The sequence below is a fragment of the Podarcis pityusensis genome, assembly GCF_964106645.2.
Source record: "Podarcis pityusensis genome assembly, chromosome: 9".
Classification (NCBI taxonomy): Eukaryota; Metazoa; Chordata; class Lepidosauria; order Squamata; family Lacertidae; genus Podarcis; species Podarcis pityusensis.
In genome coordinates this window covers 47,839,827-47,861,994 of record NC_138034.1, presented here as the reverse complement: position 1 = coordinate 47,861,994, position 22,168 = coordinate 47,839,827, and the positions used below count along the sequence as shown (strand labels likewise).

General features: G+C 41.2%; 1 protein-coding gene across 2 annotated transcripts in view; it reads right to left on the bottom strand.

Moving 5' to 3' along the window:
* Positions 1–3,333: 3,333 nt before the first annotated feature.
* The window catches only part of ANKRD50 (ankyrin repeat domain containing 50), a 43,625-nt gene continuing 24,790 nt past the window's right edge, over positions 3,334–22,168 (bottom strand). For both annotated transcript variants that reach the window (XM_081021858.1, XM_081021859.1), the window contains exons 4-5: positions 6,982–10,532; positions 3,334–6,241 (exon numbers count right to left, since the gene is read on the bottom strand). In XM_081021858.1, the coding sequence (XP_080877984.1) occupies positions 6,985–10,532 (3,548 nt within the window). In that variant the 3' untranslated portion in view covers positions 3,334–6,241; positions 6,982–6,984. The remainder of the gene's footprint in view (positions 6,242–6,981; positions 10,533–22,168) is intronic.

The window sequence follows — 22,168 nt, the reverse complement described above, 5'->3', positions numbered from 1 at the left end:
CCACAGAGCGGGCGCCACTACCGAGAAGGCCCTTTACCTGGTTCCCTGTAACTTTGCTTCTCCCAGTGAGGGACCGCCAGAAGGCCCTTGGCACTGGACCTCAGAGTCTGGGCAGAATGATGGGGAATCTTTGCATTCCCCCCAAACTTCAGTAACATTGACTTTGAACATTTCCCAACTACAGTTCCTGCTGTAATATGTCTTCCAGAGGAATTCATAACTATGCAAGGCAGGTTAATGCAACAATTTCTCCACCACTTTTCACCTTTGCTATCACATTATGTATTTGTCATCTACAGCAATTTCCATTTTTAATGAGTACCACTTCTGGAAAGGGCAGATAGTGAACTGAATTTTAAAATATTGTGACTATGACAAGGAGTGAACCTTCCAGGCTACCTGGATTAGCCTGGATTTCTTGGTGGTGGTAGTTTTCAATAACCCTCACAACAGATCACTGGATTAGCTATTTAATTTTCTTCTCTCCATATATAAGCAAAACATTTTAAGGGCACACACCATTTCCCAGCAAATCATTCTGTTCTGCCAAGTCTCTGCAAGATTGAGTATGCATTTAGATGAATAATTTACAAGTCACCTCAATCAATATAAAAAAAAATTAAGTGCAGAGTACTCAAGTCCCCACAAGCAAAACTACCTCATCAAGCAAAATTATTAGCACACCTCTAGAGTCTACCATATAGATATTGATTATTTAATTATGTAAATAAGGCACAGCACACAAGTGAAGTTTAAAAATTAATCAGAGCTGGAAGGAAATCCAAGCCAATCTAATTTGGCTCCTTGTCCCAGAACATCACACATCAACCAATGTGCATTTCATAGAATGACATAACCCTTCACAGGTAAGTGCAAATATTGTAGCTCACTGAGCTGCACATTTAAATGTGTCATCGTACAACAAAAATCATGTAGCTAGGGCAAGCTAGTTACTCAAAAGGATTTGTGTAGCACTTTGGACAACAGGCTAGTTACGTTACCCTCTGCCATTTAGGATATACAGTCGTACCTTGGTTTTTGAACAGCTTAGTTTTGAAACGTTTTGGCTCCCGAATGCTGCAAACCCGTAAGTGACTGCTTCGATTTGAGAACTATTTTTGGAAGCCGAACATCCGACGGGGTTTCCAATTGGCAGCAGGAGCTCCCTGCAGCCAATCAGAAGCTGAGCTTTGGTTTCCGAACATTTTGGAAGTCAAATGGACTTCTGGAATGGATTCCGTTCGACTTCCAAGGTACGACTGTAGATGTCTGACTGTGCTTTCTTGTGATTCAAAACCAGAAACTACTGATACTCAAAACATCTGTATGAACAACTGTGGGTTGTCTGGCATATTTGCTTAAACATTCCATTTGAAATCAGCTCCATTTTCAAACCCATCAACACTTTCCTCCTCGGATGCCATTTGCCTTTGCTTAGATTGGGCTCCTACCAATAACTCATTTTCAGGTTGTTGGTGTGTTTTTTTGGTTAACTCTGAGCAGGGGGAACTGATGAAAGCCATATTTGGTATAAAAAACCCCAGATTTTGTATCATGCATATGACACATATTAACTCAATACAATTTTACTTCAGTTTTGGAGCACACTTGTAAACATATTGGGACTTGTGTTTGGTAAATGTGCTGAAATCTCTGCCTTAAGGCAAGTTCTCTATGAATCCAGCACAGAGTTAGTTCAGTAATTTTTAATAATCACTTTTGGTCTTGGATATTGACAGGCCCTTGGGTCGTTACGAGGAATCTCCCTAACACAACAATCATGCAAAATAAACTGGAATTTCTCTTGAAACATGCAAAATAAATCAATGCAAGTCCTGAAAATAACTATACAGTATTACACTATACAATCTCTATCACATATATACCCCAAAATCTATTATCATCTCAGATGACAATAGATTATATATCTATATGCTATCAATGGACACCAGCTTTGATTTGAACCAGTGCAATGCGGATCATTATAACGTGTTTATAATGACAGATAAAATCTTCACAGAATTTCTATAAAACTTCTCAGAAGATAATAAAAACATTGGCACACGTGTAGGCTTTTTCTACTGTGTATCCAGTTTCTGGCACTGGAACGCTCTCCAGCATTGCAAAGTTGGAATCTGTAACCATTTCAAGCTTTCACTACTGTTGTTCATAAGGACTTTGAAAAGCTTCACATAATTCACTCTCCCAACTAGTCCCAAATGCAATTCACAAGTCAAGCTGTCCTAATACGCATAATAAAAGATATTTATAAGAGACAAGAGATATTTACAAGGTTTGAGCATACTACACCAATATGGGCCTGACTGCACTGGCTGCCAATTAGCTTGTGGGCCCAATTCAAAGTGCTGGTTTTGACCTATAAAGCCTTAAATGGCTCAGGACTGCAATACCTCAAGAACTGCCTCTCTCCATATGAGCAAACCTAGACCTTGTGATCACTACCCAAGGCCCTTCTCCATGTGCTTCCTTCACTTGAGGTCCCTGAGGGTGGCAACACAACAACAGGCCTTGTCTGTAGTGGCTTTCCATTTGTGGAATGCTCTCCCCAGGGAAGTTGGCCTGGTGCCTTCAATATATATTTTTAGGCACCAAGCAAAAACAGTCCCCTTCAACCAGACCTTGGCCTGATTAATATTCTAGGTAAAGGTAAAGGGACCCCTGACCATTAGGTCCAGTCGGGACCGACTCTGGGGTTGCGGCGCTCATCTCGCTTTATTGGCCGAGGGAGCCAGTGTACAGCTTCCGGGTCATGTGGCCAGCATGACTAAGCCGCTTCTGGCAAACCAGAGCAGTGCACAGAAACGCCATTTACCTTCCCGCTGGAGCGGTACCTATTTATCTACTTGCGCTTTGACATGCTTTCGAACTGCTAGGTTGGCAGGAGCAGAGACCAAGCGACAGGAGCTCACCCCGTTGTGGGGATTCAAACCGCCGACCTTCTGATTGGCAAGTCCTAGGCTGTGTGGTTTAACCCACAGCGCCACCTGCGTCCCTTTAATTAATATTCTATTAATATTATAGAATAATAGAATAGAATAAATATAGAATATTAATATTCTACAGCTTTTTAAATGTGTCTGCAAAAAGGGGGAGTTATTGTTTTACTGTTTTAATTATTTACTTGTTTTTATCCTGTATTTTGTTCTGTGAACCACCCTGAGATCTTGTGATGAAGGGCCGTATATAAATCTAATAAATAACAACAAGATACCACATTGCGGGTCCACATCCCTAACAGCATCCCATTTCCAAGCATGTTGGTAGCTTTGGACCTAATATCATTTTGCAGAGGATGAAAAAGGAGCAAGCAAATTGAAAACAAATGTCTGCTTGAAAAGCAAATATATTTATTATGCACTTTCATATACATAAGGATTTTTGCTTAATATAATACAAGAAATAAAATAAAAATTTTACAATGTGAAATTCAATGTACATTATAGGCTATTTACAATCCAATCCAGAAAAAAGTCTTAACTGTGCACCATGTTATTTGAAGAGTTTCAATGGAGGATAACGAGCATGAACAGACATTTGCATAGCAGCATAGTTGACAAGAGAAAATGATGCTTTAAGTAAAAACAAAGCCATTTCCCAATACTGATCATGACAAGGGTATCACTATAGTGTAAGATGCTAAGGTTTCGACAGGTAAATTTGCCATTCAATTCCCTTTTCAGGTGACTTCCCTGGCGCACATATGGTTCAGACATTAATGCTCATCAGTCTTTTCCCTAGTCTCCAATTATGAATTGTGACACTTTCTTTAGTTTCCTCTAGGGATGACTTTGGATAATATAGGGAAAAGAAAGGTGACAGCAGAACCAGAGATACAGAGATTTGTGAAACGAGAAAAAAAGTAAGAAGTCTTGAATTCTGCTGCATTATAGCTGATCAGCCCTGCCAAGTCATGGCTTAGCAGAACTGAGCCACACACATCAATTCACAATTGCAAAGAAGACAGACCTGCCAATATTTCAGGGTGATTAATTTTACCTTTTTTTGAGAGAGAGGCCACAAAAGCCAATATATTTTTAAAAATCATACATTAAAGCAATGCGGAACAATCTCACACTCTTGTCAAATGGATATTTTTAAACAGAGAAACACATGCTGCATTCCTAAGCGTTTCTGAAAATGTGCAGGAACTTTTATTTTAATTATCTGAAAGGTAGCACTTTTCAGCTGACCTTCCTATAGCTGGTGTCTGTGTTTGGGCATGTTACCACCACCAGCTCTTTTAGAGACATTAAGATTATAGTCTGCTGAAAATCATGAAGACTTCTGCAATGCGTAGCCTTCTTGTGAAAATGGCCAGAAATATCACCATCTAGTCACAAGGTACATACTGTAATTTAAAAACACACAAATAAACAAATAAATAAATATAATCTCAGCGACAGCCGAGATCCAGAGAGAAAGGCAGCCTTTAGGGATGTCTTTCTACAGATCAATACATCTAACATGAAAGAAGAGCTATATTCTTGTGCAGTGTTGAAAATATCCAGTACTTAAGTTCAGAGCAAGTTGGGAGTAATGATTTGACACTCTTACCAAGCAACATTTTTACCTTTGTACTTAGGTCAAGAATGGGGAACCTTTGGCTCTCCAGATATTAAGACTGCAGCTCCCATCATACCTGACCAAGATAGGCCTGATGGAGTGGGGGAGATAAAAGATCTGGCCTGCCAGACGCTAACAGTTCCCCACTCCTGTTTTACATGTAGAAGGGTCCATATCCAATCCCTTGCACTTTTAGTTAAAGCAGAGATGGGGAAACTGGGCTTCCATATGTTCTTGGACTACCACACCATTGGCCATGATGACTGGGACTGATGGGAATGGGACGTCTGACGGACCAGAGGCTCCTCACCCCTGAGTTAAAGGATTTTTGTTTCAGGGCTGGGAACATACCATGCTGGACTTAAGGGACCCAAGACCTGACTCCATCTGGAGCTATTTTATATGCTCATAAGCAAAACCAGATAAGTCACTTTGGGATGCCCTGGGCAAGAGAAAGCAGCTAACAAAAGTTACCATCATTTAAGTGGGTAGTATGAAAACTGGCCTTGATGCTGAAGAACTGTTCCTTCATAAACCACCTTTAAAACAAGTAACAGAGACAGGACCCAATAAATTGCAGTTGTACACCCTCCCTCTCCCCACCCCAGGCTGAAGGTAAGTACTGAAGTTAGCCAATACTGTCACAAGAGTTGCTTTCCTTATGAGAAACATCTGAACAACACAGAAAACCAACTGTACATTACAGCAATGCAAATGTGATTTTACGTGTACAGAAGAGTAGCTTGTGTTTTGAGCCAGTTTACATCTTCAAAATCTGCCCCACGCTACATGTTTGCTGTGGCTTCTGTTGCTTTATGCTCCCACGAGCAGATACAGAATGCAATGCATAAACCAGATTCTCCAGACTCAGACACTGATGTCTGAGACTGCAGTTGTGATTTCTGAGCTATCACAGGTGGTATCAACTGCTGCTGTGGCTGTGATCTGGGGATGAGCCAATTCACATTATCTATTCTCCATGCAAAGAGGACAGATGGGGTCTTTTATGTGGATTTTGATCATGGTGGACCCTGCAGCAAAACAACAAAAGGTCTAATGGCACCTAAAGTCCTACATCAAAAGTATGCCGCAACACTTTTAGAAGTGGGTTCAAATAATTAACGGGAACTCTAGCTTGGGTCAATGGAGGAGGGGTTCCCTTAGTCTTTGAGGTGACATTGAACATTCCTTGTCTGTTTGACCGTGTGCAGAGTTTCTTTTGCACATGAATGTAAAATAAATACAGAAAGCATTGCTGTTTGTCACAAAGTCCACTGTGGCACATTTACACTGATAAAGCCTTCTGGAACAGAGAACTCAAATTTCTAGCTCTTAACAACTTTTCTGCTGTGTGAGTGGAAATACAACGTATCTTGTTCTGCTACTGAGGAAGAAAAGAAAGTGCTTATTCTGTGTAGTAAGTACAAAGTACACAAAATAATTTTTTTCTGAAGCACAGAAGGTTACATTTAAGAAGGCAGCCTTATTTTTTCTTTTTCTTTAGGCACATTACAGTAATCAAGGTAACTGTACTGCAGTGATCACATTCGTAATTTTCAATGTGGTTCAACAAGCAAGACATGCTTTGATTCCAGCCCGGGTGACAAAACATTCCAGGCAGAAACTCTTCATTTTATTCATGGTGTCATGGAGCTGCCTTGAAAACAAAAACAAAACAAAACATAAAATTGTTACATTCTAAGTAGATCATCTCAAAACTATGAATAAGCTGCTGTATGTGGCAATCTATCTCATGTAGTCGTGATCACAGAAAATCATGTACCTTAAATTTGCTTATGCATTTTCTTTTGCAGGGATCAAGTTTGAAATGATAACACACACAGGGTCAGATAGCATGTTATTATGCTGCTATCTGTACCATGCTATCTGTAAATAGTACCATGCCAAACAGTACAGCTTCATTAACAATGGTAGCTTGGCCATTCAATAGGAGATAAAATTCATTTTCTTAAAAATATATGTGAAGCATACACATCAAATAACTCATGTTAATAATAATAATAATAATAATAATAATAATAATAATAATAATTTAAATGTACACATAGCATCCAGAAATTGGTCAGAGGTGGCTGACAGATTGGTGTGCCAGACAGTTATCAGTCAGTGCTTTTGAGCGGAAGCTGAGCTACAGGACCCCACAGTTGTGCAGAGGCATTGGAGAGAAGACTATTGTTATCATTGTGGATGCAATATGATGAGACTTACATAGGATGCCTCTGGTCAATTAACACCATGAGCATGTAAGGTACTGATCTGGCTGCCCCCTGCCTCCAATCCTATTGAACAATGTTGATTGGTAAGGACATGAGGTCTTCTCCCCATTGGCTTTTGATGCCACCCTGCTGCATTGCCACCCTGCTGAAAGTGCCTCACCTCTTACAATGGTGTTTCCTTCTTATAGTTGAAGCTTGGGTCATTCCCCTCAATTTGAAGTTTTAAGGCTTGCTTAAGGCTCAGCTCCGTCTCTGCAGAAGGATAGCCTTCCAAAACCTCCTGATGCCCTCGATCCTGTACTGTTCGTGGGACAGAAACTCTGCCAAGAAAAACCTGATTGCTCTGAAGGTGGTAGTTTGGATTAGTCATTATTCCATTTCTCTTTTTCTGCTCCCCACTTTGTTGGTGGATCAGGAACTGCTGCTGAGACCGGCAAACTTCCTGATGGACTGGAGGGACTAAAATTTTACACTGAGTGTCACTAGGCATTGATTTAAGGGGCACGCCGGCCCCACATTTGGCAACAGGTATCCTTTTATCAAACTGAGTCATTTCATATTCAAGGACTTTTGGTTGAGAGGAGGTGCTCTGTTTCACCTTTTTCCCAGCAGACCCGGATTTGTTGGAATTCTCCGTTTTCCCCGTTTTGCTGGCTTTTGTGGATTTCAAGCTGGGCTTCACCTGGCTCCATTCAAATTCGCTGTTTGGCGAACTATGATTCTGACTTAAGGAGTGAGTTGTGGAGGAAGGAGAAACAATAGACTGCCTACTTCTACTGCGGGGTAACGAATGCTGCTGTATTTGTTCCGTAAAGGACATACTGTGGAAGCTGTCGATCGGTACTGTCTGGGCAGTTGCTGTAGATGAAGTTGTGCGCAGAGAAGAGTTTTTTGAGCTTTTTAATGAATTATTGGATAAGGAGGACTTCTGCCGATCAACTGTCGAATCGGGAGATTCAGAAGGAGAACTAAAGGCATGAGCTGGCCCATTAGACAAGCCACGCAAAGCAGGCTGCGTATCTCCCCCACCAGTGCTCCCCGAACTATTGGATTTTATGGTTAAGGATTGCATCTTTGAAGATGCCGATTGCAAAGGTTTTTGTTCCATTGTATGGACCGGAGAAGGAGTGCAGCCATTTAGAGTAGAAGCACCATATTTTTCCAGTAATTTAATTATCTGCGTGTGTCCATTTTTTGCAGCTACGCGCATAGCTGTGCGCCCAAATTGATCCGCATGATTTGGATCGGCACCGTGCTCCAGTAATATCTGCACAACATCGATGTGCCCTTCTTGGGCTGCAATGCAGAGTGCAGTAGCACCCTGATTGCACGTATGGTCCACTAGGGCCCCACGCTCTATCAAAAGCTGAACTACTTTGACATGGCCCTGCCACGCGGCAGACTGCAAAGCTGAGCGTTTCTCATTGTCTGCGGCATTCACATCAGCATGGTACGTGATCAGCATCTGTACCATCTCCACATGGCCCTGCCAGCAGGAAACATGGAGCGCAGTCCTTCCTTCAGCATCACTGGCTTCGACATTTGCACCATTTTCTAAAAAATACTCCGCCATCGTTAGCTGGTTTTCTAGAGCCAAGATATACAGTGTTGGCCTGCCATCAGCATCTTTGTAATTCACATCAGCTCCATGACTGAAAAGTAGCTCGACAATGTCTCTATGGCCTTCTAAAGCAGCAACACGGAGAGCATTTCTCCCATCATAGCCCCTGTGATCAATGTTAGATTTGTTTTCCAGCAAGGTCTGCACACAATCATAGTGACCTTCCTGGGCAGCCAATATGAAGGCTATGCGCCCGTCATTATCAATTTCATTTGTTCGAGCACCTTGTTCTATAAGTGCTTCACATATCAACCTGTGTCCTTCAAAAGCTGCCATGTGCAAAGGTGTCCATCCTGCATCGTCCCTATGATTCTCATCCAGCCCTCTATCCAGCAGAGTCCGTACTACTTCAACATTGCCTTGTGCAGAGGCTATACTAAGAACCGTCCGTCCTTCACTATCAATGCTATCCACAGCTGCCCCCCAAAACAAAAGAGTATTTACAACTGATGCATGGCCCATGGAAGCTGCAGCAAGAAGAGGGGTGCGGCCATTGTTGTCCGTATGGTCTACATCTGCTCCGCCTTCCAGAAGCAAATCAACAACATCTACATGTCCTTCGTAGGCTGCCACTAGCAGTGGGGTCATGCCATCTTTGTCACAATGGTCCACCTCGGCGCCCCGGTCAATTAAAAGGCTCACAACTGAAGCATGTCCTTTACTGGCAGGTACACAAAGAGCAGCAACGGAGAGGGCAGTCCTTCCATCCACATCCTCATGGTTTACTTCTGCTCCGTGGTCCAACAGATGCTCCACAATCTCTTTATGCCCCATGTATGCTGCTGCAATTAAAGCAGTTCTACCTTCATTATCCGCTTTGTTGACCTCAGCCCCATGTTGCAACAGATTCAGCACAATATCTTCATGGCCTCCCCAAGCTGCTGCTCTCAAGGCTGTCCGACTATCAGCGTCTGCACAGTCTACTTTTACTCCAGCATAGAGGAGTGCAGAAACCACCTCAGTATGCCCGCCCCAAGCTGCCGATCGCAGGGCTGTCCACCCATCATGGTCCGTGTGATTTATGTTAGCACCACACCCAATCAAACAGTTGACAACTTTGGTGTGGCCCTGCCGAGCAGCTAGAGTAAGTGCGGTCTGCCCATGCGTGTCTTCAATCTCTAAATCTGCTCCTCTGGAAACTAGCAGATTGACTACATCAAGATTGCCACTATATGCAGCGTTAGCCAAGAGTGTTCTACCATTCGAGTCACACTGGTTTACCGAAGCACCATTATCCAATAGAGTCCGAATAGAATCTTCTCTTTCCAAAGCCTGCCGTACAATGCAAGATGTCCGATCGTCCTCACTGTTGACATGAGCACCGGCTTTTACCAGCAACTGTAAAACTTCTTGTTCTTTGGGGATCAACGTTGACAAAGAGTCTTTGACAGGCGTACCATTCCAGATCATCCACAAAGCCAGTTCAGAGGTTTCCAGTTGCAAGTTGGAATCAATTAGGTGCAAAGCAAATTCTTGAGCCTCCAGAGGCGATAAATCCTTGGCTCGACAGGTGTAACTCATTGCAAGCATTCTGTGCCCTTCTGCTGCGTTGCACAAATATTTTTGTGTACAGTGCTTTACATCCAACAGCCATTCTGCAAAGCTGTAGTGAAAAAGGATCTTTGTGTTTCCGAGACCATCGACAAGAACTTTCGACAGAACATCTAGCTTGCGCTGGAAGTCCTCCATAGATAATGCCATGTTTTTGGTCCATACTGCATGGAACAATTCAACTGTAGTTAGTGGCCTGCAAGCAGCAAGGATTACATTCAGAATAGGTTGGACCTTTGCAAACTGTTTTCTCACAAAAAGTCTTTGACAAAGCCAAAGATAGAGGCCGTTGAGTGTCCCAGGGATATCGCGGATTTCTCGTAACATGATAAAGTTTTCCACTACTCCATCTAGGACACGCTCGAGATACAGAAAGCATCCACTGCTTTTAATGTGAAGCTGATTCAACATTTCTGCAGTTTCTTTTGTGAGATGTTGTCTCAGTGCTTCTTCTTGATCTAAGCGATGAAGAATATACTGTTGGACATCTTTCACGATGTAAGCCTTTCGGAGATCATCAAGGCTTATCTTTCGAAAGCCTATAAGAAAAAAGGAAAGAGGGGAGGAAAGTAAGTTTTTCTGAAATTTAGTTGCAAACAAGCTTATAATCGCTCATTGTATTTTTGCTGTTCTTAAGACGGTAGAAACATTCTCCTCCTAAAAAAGTGAAAGGGAGATGCCACTGAAAAGGTCTACCTAGTCATGAGAATGTAGTACATATGTGCCATCTACATGTTGCTGAACCACCGCTCCCATCAGCCTCTATAAGCATGGACAATGACCAGGAAAGATGCGAATTGTAGTTCACCAATATCGGGAGGGCCAAAGATTTCACATATCTGATGTAGCAGAAGGACAGAATATGGTGTTTGATTTGAAGATATGAGCTCAGTGCTGCTGTTTGCCCTTGGAAATAGTGTCTGGTTTTGGCATTCCTCCCAGAACTTTTTTTTTTCAGACTTAGAAAACATTACACAGTCTGCACGTACTTTTCTGGAACCAGTTCCAGAATGAAAGTAACAGCAAAATTTCAAGTGGATGAATTTAAGACTGTTTTTATATAGCTATTGCAATCTTAGCTCTCTTTTTGCAATCAACTAACTTCAGCTGTTCTGGTTAGTAATTTGCATACTGTTCCTGAGAGTCACCTAATTGCTAACGATCTGTGGGTTTCAACTTACGATGGTCAATAAGGCCAAATTATATTGTGGGTGAAAGCTGTTAAATGATCAACAGTCCACCCCAGTTTAAACCATGTATCCAGGGGGCTATAATAGTTAGGTTGCAATTGTTTTGAGTCATGTTTATTGTGTTTACAGCACTCTGGGATCAAAGTGCTCCACTTTCCAATAAACCTTCTTTTGTGGTATAATGGGATGAAGGAATCCAGCTGGAATGCTCAAGTCCTATGGGCAAGAGTGCTGCAGTAATACTAAGGGACACGAGAGATTTTTACAGCTGTTGTGCTGACTGCTGGAATTTACAGTGTCCAAACACAGCAGAGGTCCAAGGCTGGGTGGATTCACAAACATGCAGCAAACAAGTTATGAAGGGACAATTTGATTCTGGATAGAAACAGGCAATCACTCCAAAATTTTGAGAGAGATTATCAGCCACACGTGTCCACTGTCAGCTGCCCTTTGATAAGCACTTGCTACCTGATAACCACAGCTACATGATCTTCAGAGCAGCCCTGTAAGTAGAAATACCTGAGGCAGGTTTTCAGTGTGTGCATTTGGTCAAAGGCTGGAGAACGTCTGGAGCACAGGCCAATATGGGCCTGGCAGCCTCCCCAGTTTGGGTAAGCCATGACCATCTACCCTACATGTGACTTCACACAAGTAAGAGAGGGGCTTGCCCAAAGCCTAATCTGTAGCCTAATCTTCCCCTGGCTGTGCAACACAAATAGACTCCAGCTTTTATTCTGTTAACTGTGATCATGCCAGAAGTGAAATGCAATTAAGCATTTGATTTTGAAAATGAAGATGCACAACACAGGCTACTTATGCAATTTTAATGGAACTAAAGTAGCACTTCGGCATAGCAGAACCATGCTATCACGACAACATTCCAGGAGAAGTCACCGAATCCAGGAGTTGAAAGGGGGTCCTCTGAAGATTTATCATTTCTCCCAAGCCCTTAAGTGTTCAATACTCCAAGGACAAGATCATAAATCTAATACCTTACATTAATCATCTAAAGACAAGATAATTTGCTAACCTACTTTATGTTGTTGGCTACTGGAAATCCTTAACAATGTGTGGACAAGCAAAGTGACAGAATGGGCACGTGCGATTCATAAGACATTTTTCACGGCATGGAATAGCAAACAGCCGCTCCATCACTAAATACTTCTGGGGAAGCATGAGAACTCTCTAACTGATAAATATTCACCAACTGTTTGCCAAGGCCTAATCTGTACACAGCAGGGATGGAGATGCAGGTCTCGGACTCCTGGGATACTCCTGAGGCCACATCCCCTCCCTCTTCTAGGCTGCACACCCCTAACCAGCCTTCTCCACACTCTCCTCCAGAGTTTTTGCCTGTCTGGAAAATGTCATTGAACTGTGAAAACACTTCTTGCTTGGCAGGAATGTAGTTTATTGTACAAAGTTAAGAGTCACAACTTTTGTTTCTTTTTCTTTTCAGTAATACAGTCGTACCTTGGAAGTTGAACAGAATCCGTTCCAGAAGTCTGTTCAACTTCCAAAACATTCGAAAACCAAAGTGCGGCTTCCTGCAGCTGATCAGAAGCTGCGGAAGCCCTGTTGAATGTTCAGCTTCCAAAAATAGTTTGCAGACCAGATCAGTCACTTCTGGGTTTGCAACGTTCGGGAGCCAAAACGTTCGGGAACTAAGCTGTTCGACTTTCAAGGTACAACTGTACATACATGTCACTTTGTTTATGACAGCTAACGGACAGCAAAACCAGAAGACAATAAGGTAACAAGCAGGAGTTGCTGGATGTGTGTGTATGTATATATTCCAATCCCTGATTTGAGCTTCACCACCCACACTAAACCAGCTAGCCACCAGTTTGCCACTGTGATTCAGCACTGGCATTATCCCTATATGGTTTGGCACTCAGATCTAGTATATCTGGAAGACGGAAAATGTGTCCACCTGGAAGCATCCTGAAAATGTATCTTAACATATTGAAATAAAATTGCTTGGTATACACATGCAAAGGCTCACAGTCTCTCTACTACGCCCAGCCACACCTAGCTGTTCTCATGTCACTCAACCCAGTTGATAGCCAGGCAGCTTTGAACTCTGAATCAATCTTACATTTTGTTGAATGTATCTAGACGCTAAACAAGTCTAAACAAAATTATGTAAGATTCCTTGCCAACTGCTTCTGACTAACTCATAAAACACACACACACACACACACACACACACACACACACACACTCTTATATTAGGCTTGCATGGACAATAAAGATAAAATATTATGGGAAGATTCATTATGTTGCAAAGCCTGTCCCACAAATTCTTGAACTCAGCAAGTCAGGAACAGCAGAGACAACTTACAATCTCACGACCCAACTTCTGCATTGTTTAGATTTTTCCTACAGCACATCATCTTTTCCCCAACAGGAGCTCAAAAATCCATTTCCTTGATTTATTAAATTTGCTTCCAGCTCTGTAAACAAATCCATACCAAATTTAGCTTCTGGCATCTCACAGGGGTCTTGGGTCATTTTAAGAAGTATATGGGCAGTATGCATTCTATGAAGAACAAAATACCTCCTTTGGTCTTTAATCTAACAAAACAGGAGCCTTGTGGCACCTTGAAGGCACACAAATTTATAGCAGCATAAGCTTTTGAGGACATGATAAATCTGTGGGTCTTCAATGCGCCACAAATCTGTTTTCCTTTTTACAACAGACTAACAAGGCTACTTTTGGGAACTACAATGCTGAATTTTATTATCTTGGATCTGTTTGCCTCTTAATCCTATGCATTATGGAAAATTCCAAAACAACCCTTGTTCATATTTCTCCTTCACTCAATGCATCTTAAATATGTAATCTAAATGATGAGGCAATATTCCAGTGCCTTAAGTATGAATAATTTACATTGCCAAGCTAAGCTGATCTAAGTAGAATTAGACATTTATAATAACATTTTATGCATACCTACTCATAAGGAACTAATCCCTCGGCAGTGAAATATTAATCAGAAAACCAAAGCCCCTCCTTACACAAGGCCATTTGAGTGAGGACTTAAGTTAAAACAGCCTGTGCACAGAGGACATTCACAGTAGCAGAACACGAGAGAATTTGCCATCACAGGGTTAACTGAGTTTTTGAATTGTGTACAGATGCTGACATTTATACCCGGCACAAAACAATTAGAATGCAATTCCTTTGAAATATAGTGAACTTCCCAGCCTGCTATAACTTCTAAAAACCCATTCAAATGCATTTTTTTGAATATAGTGGTACCTCTGGATATGAACGGGATCCATTCTGGAGCCCCGTTCGCATCCAGAAGCAAACGTAACTAGCAACGGCACGTCTGTGCGCACATGCGCGCGTCACTTTTCGCCGCGTCTGCGCATGCCCAAGCGGCGAAACCCGGAAGTAACGTGCTCCGTTACTTCCGGGTTGCCGCGGAGTGCAACAAATGCGCTCAACCCGAAGCGCATTCAACTCAAGGTATGACTGTATAGAAAATGGCCGTTTGGAATGCATTTATTTGTAAAGTTTCATTGGAGGCAACATTTCATTGGATGAGGCATCCATGCAGCTTGTTCACCAAAGGAGAAGGCTGACGTTCTATCTGTTTTGAGGGTGCTAAAGGGACTTATCATAGCCCAGTGTTATATTTTATATATACTGGTTGGAGAATTTGTCATTTAAGGTATTATGAGTGAGCTTCACAACTCAAAGCAGCCAGGCTGCCACTTTCAAAAGCAAGCATCCCGTTTTAAAGCCCTTGTTGCTAAAATCTTCATGTGTTCGTCATGTGAAACAGAGTTTATCCAACTGGAGCTTGCATTTCAGCAAAACATTGTAAATCCAAGTATCTCTATCTATAGATTTACAATACATGCCTACTCTGAAAAAAGTTCCAGGGGCAGAGCAAATGCAAAGAGCATAAACCTCTTCCTCTGCACATCAATACTTCCATTCTAGAGGTAGAATGCACAAGCCTATGGAAGTTAGTTTCGGGAACTCTTTTCCTTCCACCAACCTAAGTACACAGACTAGGTGGAGCAGACTAAAAGCCCATCAAACCAGCAACCTGTTCTCACAGTGGTCAGCCAGATTCCTGCAAGCAGGACATGAGTGCAACAGCACTCGCCCCAATTGTGATTCCCATAAGCTGGCATTTAAAAGCATATCAACTGACACGGCAGGTAATACATAGCTGTTATGGCTAGTAGCCATTGATAGCCTGGTCCACTGAGGGTTCTCTATATGTACATTTAGTGGTATTCTGATCAAAACAGCTGCAAACAGAATGAAGGCTCCTCCAGTACACAAACGCTCAGTGCAACTTAAGGCCACACAGTTGAAGATATCAGTGACCCACAACTAATACACCTCTAAAATAGATACTATGGAAGGAGAACAGAGTGCAGTGCCATCGTTCAATGGCGGAGCACGAGTGCTTTGTGTAAAATGTCCCAGGATCTATATCTGGAACTTCCAGGTAATGTGAAAAGTTTCAGCCTACAAGCTTGGAAAGCCACTGTCAATCAGAGCAGACCTTTGAACAGTCTGGGTTGATGTAAGGCCCTTTTGCTTTGTGCTTTTGAAACAAAGGGAGCCAATATGCTATAATGCAGGATGTTGTTTCTATGATCCTTATTAATGGTAGTATTTGATTCACCTATTAATAGTTAATCTTTCCAATGAAACGAAAAGGGATGTGTGGAAGGATTTGCACCGTCTTAAAACATTCCACTGGTGAGAAACTAGATTTGCCCTTCAGCCCTGGAGATGTGCCAGTTAGATTAGATACACATTAGTGAGGAAATTGCTGTCGTTTTAATGTTACAGCCAGAATAATATTAAACACTTCAGGCAATGGTGCTGTTTTCAAAGTTTGTCATTGTCATAATTGAACTGCAAAATTTTAGCCTTCTCCTACAGTAAGCTTTAACTTGGAAAATCTCCTCTTGGCTTCCGTAACCATTCTGTTTAATGCATCACAAAACCTCTAAGAACTATCTGTCTACATTTGCAATTTTCATTTGTGTTCTTTTCTGGGTAGATTAGATATATTGCTCTTCAAGCAATGTTGCTACCATGCTTTCTTATGTCTTTGTTTTCATCTTCCAGTTTATCTACTTATCTCCTGCCATTGTCTGAACCAAACAATGAAGCTGGCTGGAACAAATTTCTATGTTATGACTTTTGTGTAGACAAATCACATTTAACTGGTGATCAGCTACCCACGTCTACTATTGCTCTCTGTAATTAGGCTGTAAAGAGAAGCATATATGTAGTGCTTGAACATATGTGCGTTATTATGTATACTCCAATGACAAACCTTTCCCCTTCCTACAGAAAAAGCATTGGGGTTGTATCCAATTGTGTGTGGCCTTCCCCTTGAAGACAGCAAAGGCTGGACATTTTACAAGAACTCTGGGGAGGGAGGGGAATCACATGGGGGAGCATGGTTCTATTATCTGTAAAGGTCATCCACCAGGGCAACCAAAGCTGACTCAGTCCCATGGCCAGGTCTGAACCCAGATAATAACAGATCTAAATAATTATTTTCAAATAATTAAAAAACTTTGACATTAAACACAACAGCATATTTAATGTATCATCTAGTCCGGCTCTACAGGAGAAAAATATGCAGCACCACACCGTTTCCCCACAAAGATGCCAGAAAGTCAACCACAGCAGCAATCCTATGCATCTGAGATTTATCTCATATAATTCGACTGCAGTGAGCCAAGGCATAGTCCTAGTTCCTGCAATAATTCCACATTTGTGCTTTGCACTTATCCTTTTCGAAATCCATCTGTTTCGAATGCAACTGATCAAAACCTGAACACAGTCGTCTTAAAAATGACCATGCAAATGCATGGTGCTGGCATCAATATTTCCTATCGCTAAGGGACTCTTTCAACATAATTTCATGAGATCATCCTGTTTGTTGCATGTAGCTGGCCTGATCCTTCTGCACTGATACGGCAATCCAACTTTGATGGATAACGTATTCCTCCCTGCCTCCCTCCCAAAATAGTAATGAAAATTTTGAGCGAAAGAGTTTCGAAGAGCCTGTGGGACCCTATTAATAACTTCTTTCAAATGTGAATGTTTGCCTTTTAGCAACATTCTTTGTCCTTCCTGCTTTGTTTACATGAGATCTTATCTTGGGATAACAGCCTCTGACCTTGCTTCAAGTCAGCCTAACTTGATTAGGAGATGCAGACACTATCCTGAAGCCAAGAATTCAAAGCAAAAAGATCAACTTGGAAATAATCAAAGACTTTTGATTGGCCTTGCTGTTCATCTCAAGATAAGTGAGTATGTAAACAACAGCAGAGTTTATCTCTGGTGGAAGGAGCCCGCATTTCCACAGGGATCTGTGAATGACCCAAGAGAGTCTGCAAACAGCACACAGTAATGTTTTGTTTGCATAACAGCCTTAAATTCTGTACTGTGTGCCATGCTTGCCCTGGAGACTTGCTCACAAATCTTACCTCCATCCTAAGTGCAATTGTGTAGCAAAGGGCAGCTGTATGGGAAAGATGGATCGCCTTCCTGGCTCAATACAGTTTTTACACCAATGTTGGCAGATCATCATTTGTCACTTACAAAGAAAAAAGTAACTTACTAAGGATTAACAGCCACAGGCATAGTATAAAATCAAGAAAACCCATGATAATGGCCCATAAACATACTGAGCAAAAACAATGGACAGAAAATAATATTTCTCATATAATATGTCAAATGCCTAGGAAACTTTTAGTGTTTTAGCCTGGCACCAAATTGTGAACATTTCACAAATAGGGAGCCACAACAGAAAAAGACTCTCACCCCGCTCTCTTGCCCTCAGGTGGGACACCCAGAGGACAGCTTCATATGAAGACCAAACAGTTCATATCTGAAGTTCTCCCAATATACTAGAAACTTCTACCACACCACCATTCTAAAAACAGTCAACCCTGAAGTGAGTGCCCCATTAAAACAACCAGGGTTTCTGGTATATAGGCAAAGGAATGAAAAATGTCTTGTAAGTCATGTAAAGTGGAACCCTTTGATACATGTACACATAAGAAAGTGCTCACTTCAAATGAGAAAATTCCTCTCTTCTACACAGCTTTGACAAACAACCTACCCACTCGAACTCAGGATGCAAGGGAGAAATGTGCTAAGAGGAAGGCATGCTTGGCATATCCACACCGTGATCAACTCCTGCCCGGAAACCAATGTCTCCCCACTGTGGAAGGACGTGTGGATCCAAAATTGGCCTCCACAGTCACTTACGGACTCATTGTTAAAACGGTGTTTATGGAAAACAATCTTACTCGGCTACGAGTGATCGAAGAAGAAGAAGAAGAAGAAGAAGAAGACCCATATGATGGTTTTGTAGGTTGGCTAATTTGGTCCCATGAAGCTCCTGTAGATCAGCTGAATAAATTACACAGGGGACCATATGACTGCATCATACTGAACAAGCCACTGAAAAATACCTGTATTGCTGTCTCTTCTCTCCATTCTGGAATTTAATTAGCACTTACCAACATGGTGGAACTGTACCAATGCTTTAATAAAAAGTTTTGTCTTGCTTCCCAATACAGTGCTAGCTAGTTTCAACTGTTAAATCTTTTTACTTATCAGGAAAGTTGTTAAACATCATTTGTTGCCACTGCTAAGAAAGATTTATTTTAAGTTGCTAACATGCAGCATATTTTATGATGTCCCTATTAGTAGGGATAAAATGTGAAAATAACAATAGTTTTTAAAAATGCATCTGGACAGCTTAGAAATAGTCTAGATGCAACTTTGATTATTTTTCCAAAATAAAAGGCAAGCTAATAACAGAAATATTGTAAAAATGAATTTGCCTGCTAAAAATGTGTTGGATGAACATCTAAAAATAACTTCCTTTGAGAAACTTGACACTTGGCAAGCAAGCAAGTATACCATGATAAATTAATAGCTTCAGGTATTTTAGAATCAGACGCTTATTGAAGCTACTTGGCTTTGAGGCACAGGTGGTATTTTAATGCCTTCTTTTTAAAAATGTAACTGTTTATAAACACTTACAGTCAAGTACAAAATGCTTTTTCTAGCATTCATTTCAATGGACATATTTTGAACTTAATCATTTTTTATTCATAATGATCACAAATTGGAACAAAATTGTTACCAAGGGTTACAGATGTGAATTGCATAATCTCAAACTTAATTTACTGCATTCATAGTACAGTAAGTAATTTTTCAACAAGAAGGCAAAATCAAGGAAAGATTAAACACTTAAGCCCCACTGATATCAACTGGACAGTGCAAATCCATCAATATGACTTCTAAAATGCTTTGACATTAGCTATAGCTAATGTTATTAATGACTTCCATAATAATTTTAATGTAGGAAGTGTCTTCACTCAGAATCCCATGCATTGTCATAAAACTCAGGGGGGAATTGTGCTTCTCAGTCCATCCATAGTGGTAGTTCATGTGCTTTCTGTACTTGAGACACTGAATAACACTTGTCAGTCAGAGCAGATACTATGCTCAGTGGGCGGATGTTCCAATTTGATATGACAGCTTTTTATATGTTCACATCATAGATACTTGGGTTTACATCCCAAATATTGAGAATTTGTAGCCTAAAACTGTCACTTCTTGTACATAGCTATCTTCCTATTTGTAGGTGACTTTTCAGCCCACAGGTTGTTTTGATTTTGATTTTTCTTTGTCTGTATATTTCCAATATTTAGGCAGTGTTTTGTGGTGGTGACAAGAATCTGGGAAATCTAGAGGTAAAGTAAGTGGGGCTGTACAGGCCACTCTGTTCCATTTGGTCTCACTGGCACTCAATTGTAGCTTCATTGCGTTCTGTTTTGTGTGCATTTCTTTTTCAGAATCCACAAAACATTTAAATGGCATGCATTTTGTAAGCACTTTTTTTCCTTACAGAAAATATGCTACTTTCAGTGCTTTGAAAATAAATAAAATGCATCTACTTGCATGCACTTTTTGCACACTAAAACTGCATTGCAAAAATGAGAGAAAGAAGAGAGCAATGTGAATAGGAGTTGCATTCCGACCCACAAGCAAATTCGGCATCATCATATCAGACTGGTCTTCCCAAAAAACAGACCAAATGAATTCCTCCCTCCTCCTCCTTTGTTGCTGAGCTATGATCCTTTCCTCTTGCAAGGGACAAAAATGCATGCATGCTGTAAAATACATGCTATGAAAACTATGCAAAAGTTATATTTCAAATTGCCTGAGCTCTGCAATTTGCTCACTACTCAAAGTTATGAGTGTGTTTGCCTATAAAGAAGGGGAACCTTCCCTTTTCATCTTCTGAAAATAAACTGCTCCACCCAGTAACCAACTACATACTAACATACTTCTGGAAAGTTCTCGACCTTCAGTTGTCTTAAACAAAGACACATGTGTACACATTGGATGGATGAAGCAACATATCTGAAATGTTACCTCCTTTTTTGTATCTAGGAAGGGGCTGGATTTAGGGAAGGCAGGAGAATTATGCAATACGGGAGCAGCAGCAGGAGGAACAAAAAAGAAAACACTGAAAAGAGGAGAGGACAATGCTGCTCACAGTGCAAATGCACATATTTATTCTCAGGCTACAGAGGAAAGCAATCATGGCTGCTGCAGCTACTTATAAGAAAAAGCCCATTGTGCATGTATAAAATTACCGTATTTTTCGCTCTATAAGACGCACCAGACCATAAGATGCACCTAGTTTTTGGAGGAGGAAAACAAGAAAAAAAATATTCTGAATCCCAGAAGTCAGAACAGCAAGAGGGATCGCTGCGCAGCAAAAGCAGCGATCCCTCTTGTTGTTCTGGCTTCTGGGATAGCTGCGCAGCCTGCATTCGCTCCATAAGACGCACACACATTTCCCCCTACTTTTTAGGAGAGAAAAGTGAGTCTTATAGAGCAAAAAATACGGTATATACAAGACACTACACACGCTCCATTAACTTGTGAATTAAATTAAGTGAATCAACCAAATTTGCATGCCTCATTTGTTTTTAGAAATATATGTAATAGTGAAGGGGAAAAGGATTTAAATCAATTATGAAACAAGACCTTTTTATCAGAGACTGAAAGATCAGCTCCAACCCTGAATGATGTGCCTATAGCAAGTATCAGAAGCAACCAGATTCAATGGGTGAGGCTGTTATACGAAGGTTGAAGAAATGAAAGATGCGCCCCTGAAGCATAATCCATTCATTTTTTCCTGTAACCTTTCATACCTTTGGGGGCAGGGGGAGTTGGAGGGAAAAGAATACTTCAAAGATGAAAAAGTGAAATGAGATGCAAAGCAAAAATGCAGTAGCTGTATGCTTTCAAGTTCACACCTTCTTTTCAAACATCCATATGGGCTAATAAAATATTCCATTCAAGGAAGTTGTTATCAGATGGATTGCAGGCCCTGCAGAAGCTACTATGCTTATCAACAAGGTACAATTGTATGCCTAAACAGCAAAGGGAACCTGTCACTTTTCACTGAAAGGATCTGAAACTTCTCAAGAAATTCACTCAAACACGGTGCCGTTCAAAAGCTCTTGCCATACAGGAAATGATAGCTCAGGTTAAGTTTGACAAAAGTCATTCATAGATCCAGAACTCCTGTTAAGTCCAACTCACCACTCAGACGCCTTGCCCAAAACTCCTGCATTGCTGCCAACCAAGTTGGCATTGACCCGGGACATGGCCTTCCGTGTGGTGGTTCCTCGCTTGCAGAATTGCTCTTCCTGGTGAGGTGTGCCTGTCTCGCTCATGACTGATTTTTTGGAAATACGTGAAAATATTCCCATTTACGCAGGTATGAGATGGCCGAGATATACTGGTTATGGCAACCGTGAAATAAATAACTGTCAGGGTATGTGATTGCGTTTAAACGTTTTTAATTGATTTGAAATTGCACCGTTTAAATATTTTGCTGGGCTCCCATGCGAGAAAGGGTGGGATACAAATTTAACAAATGATGATGATA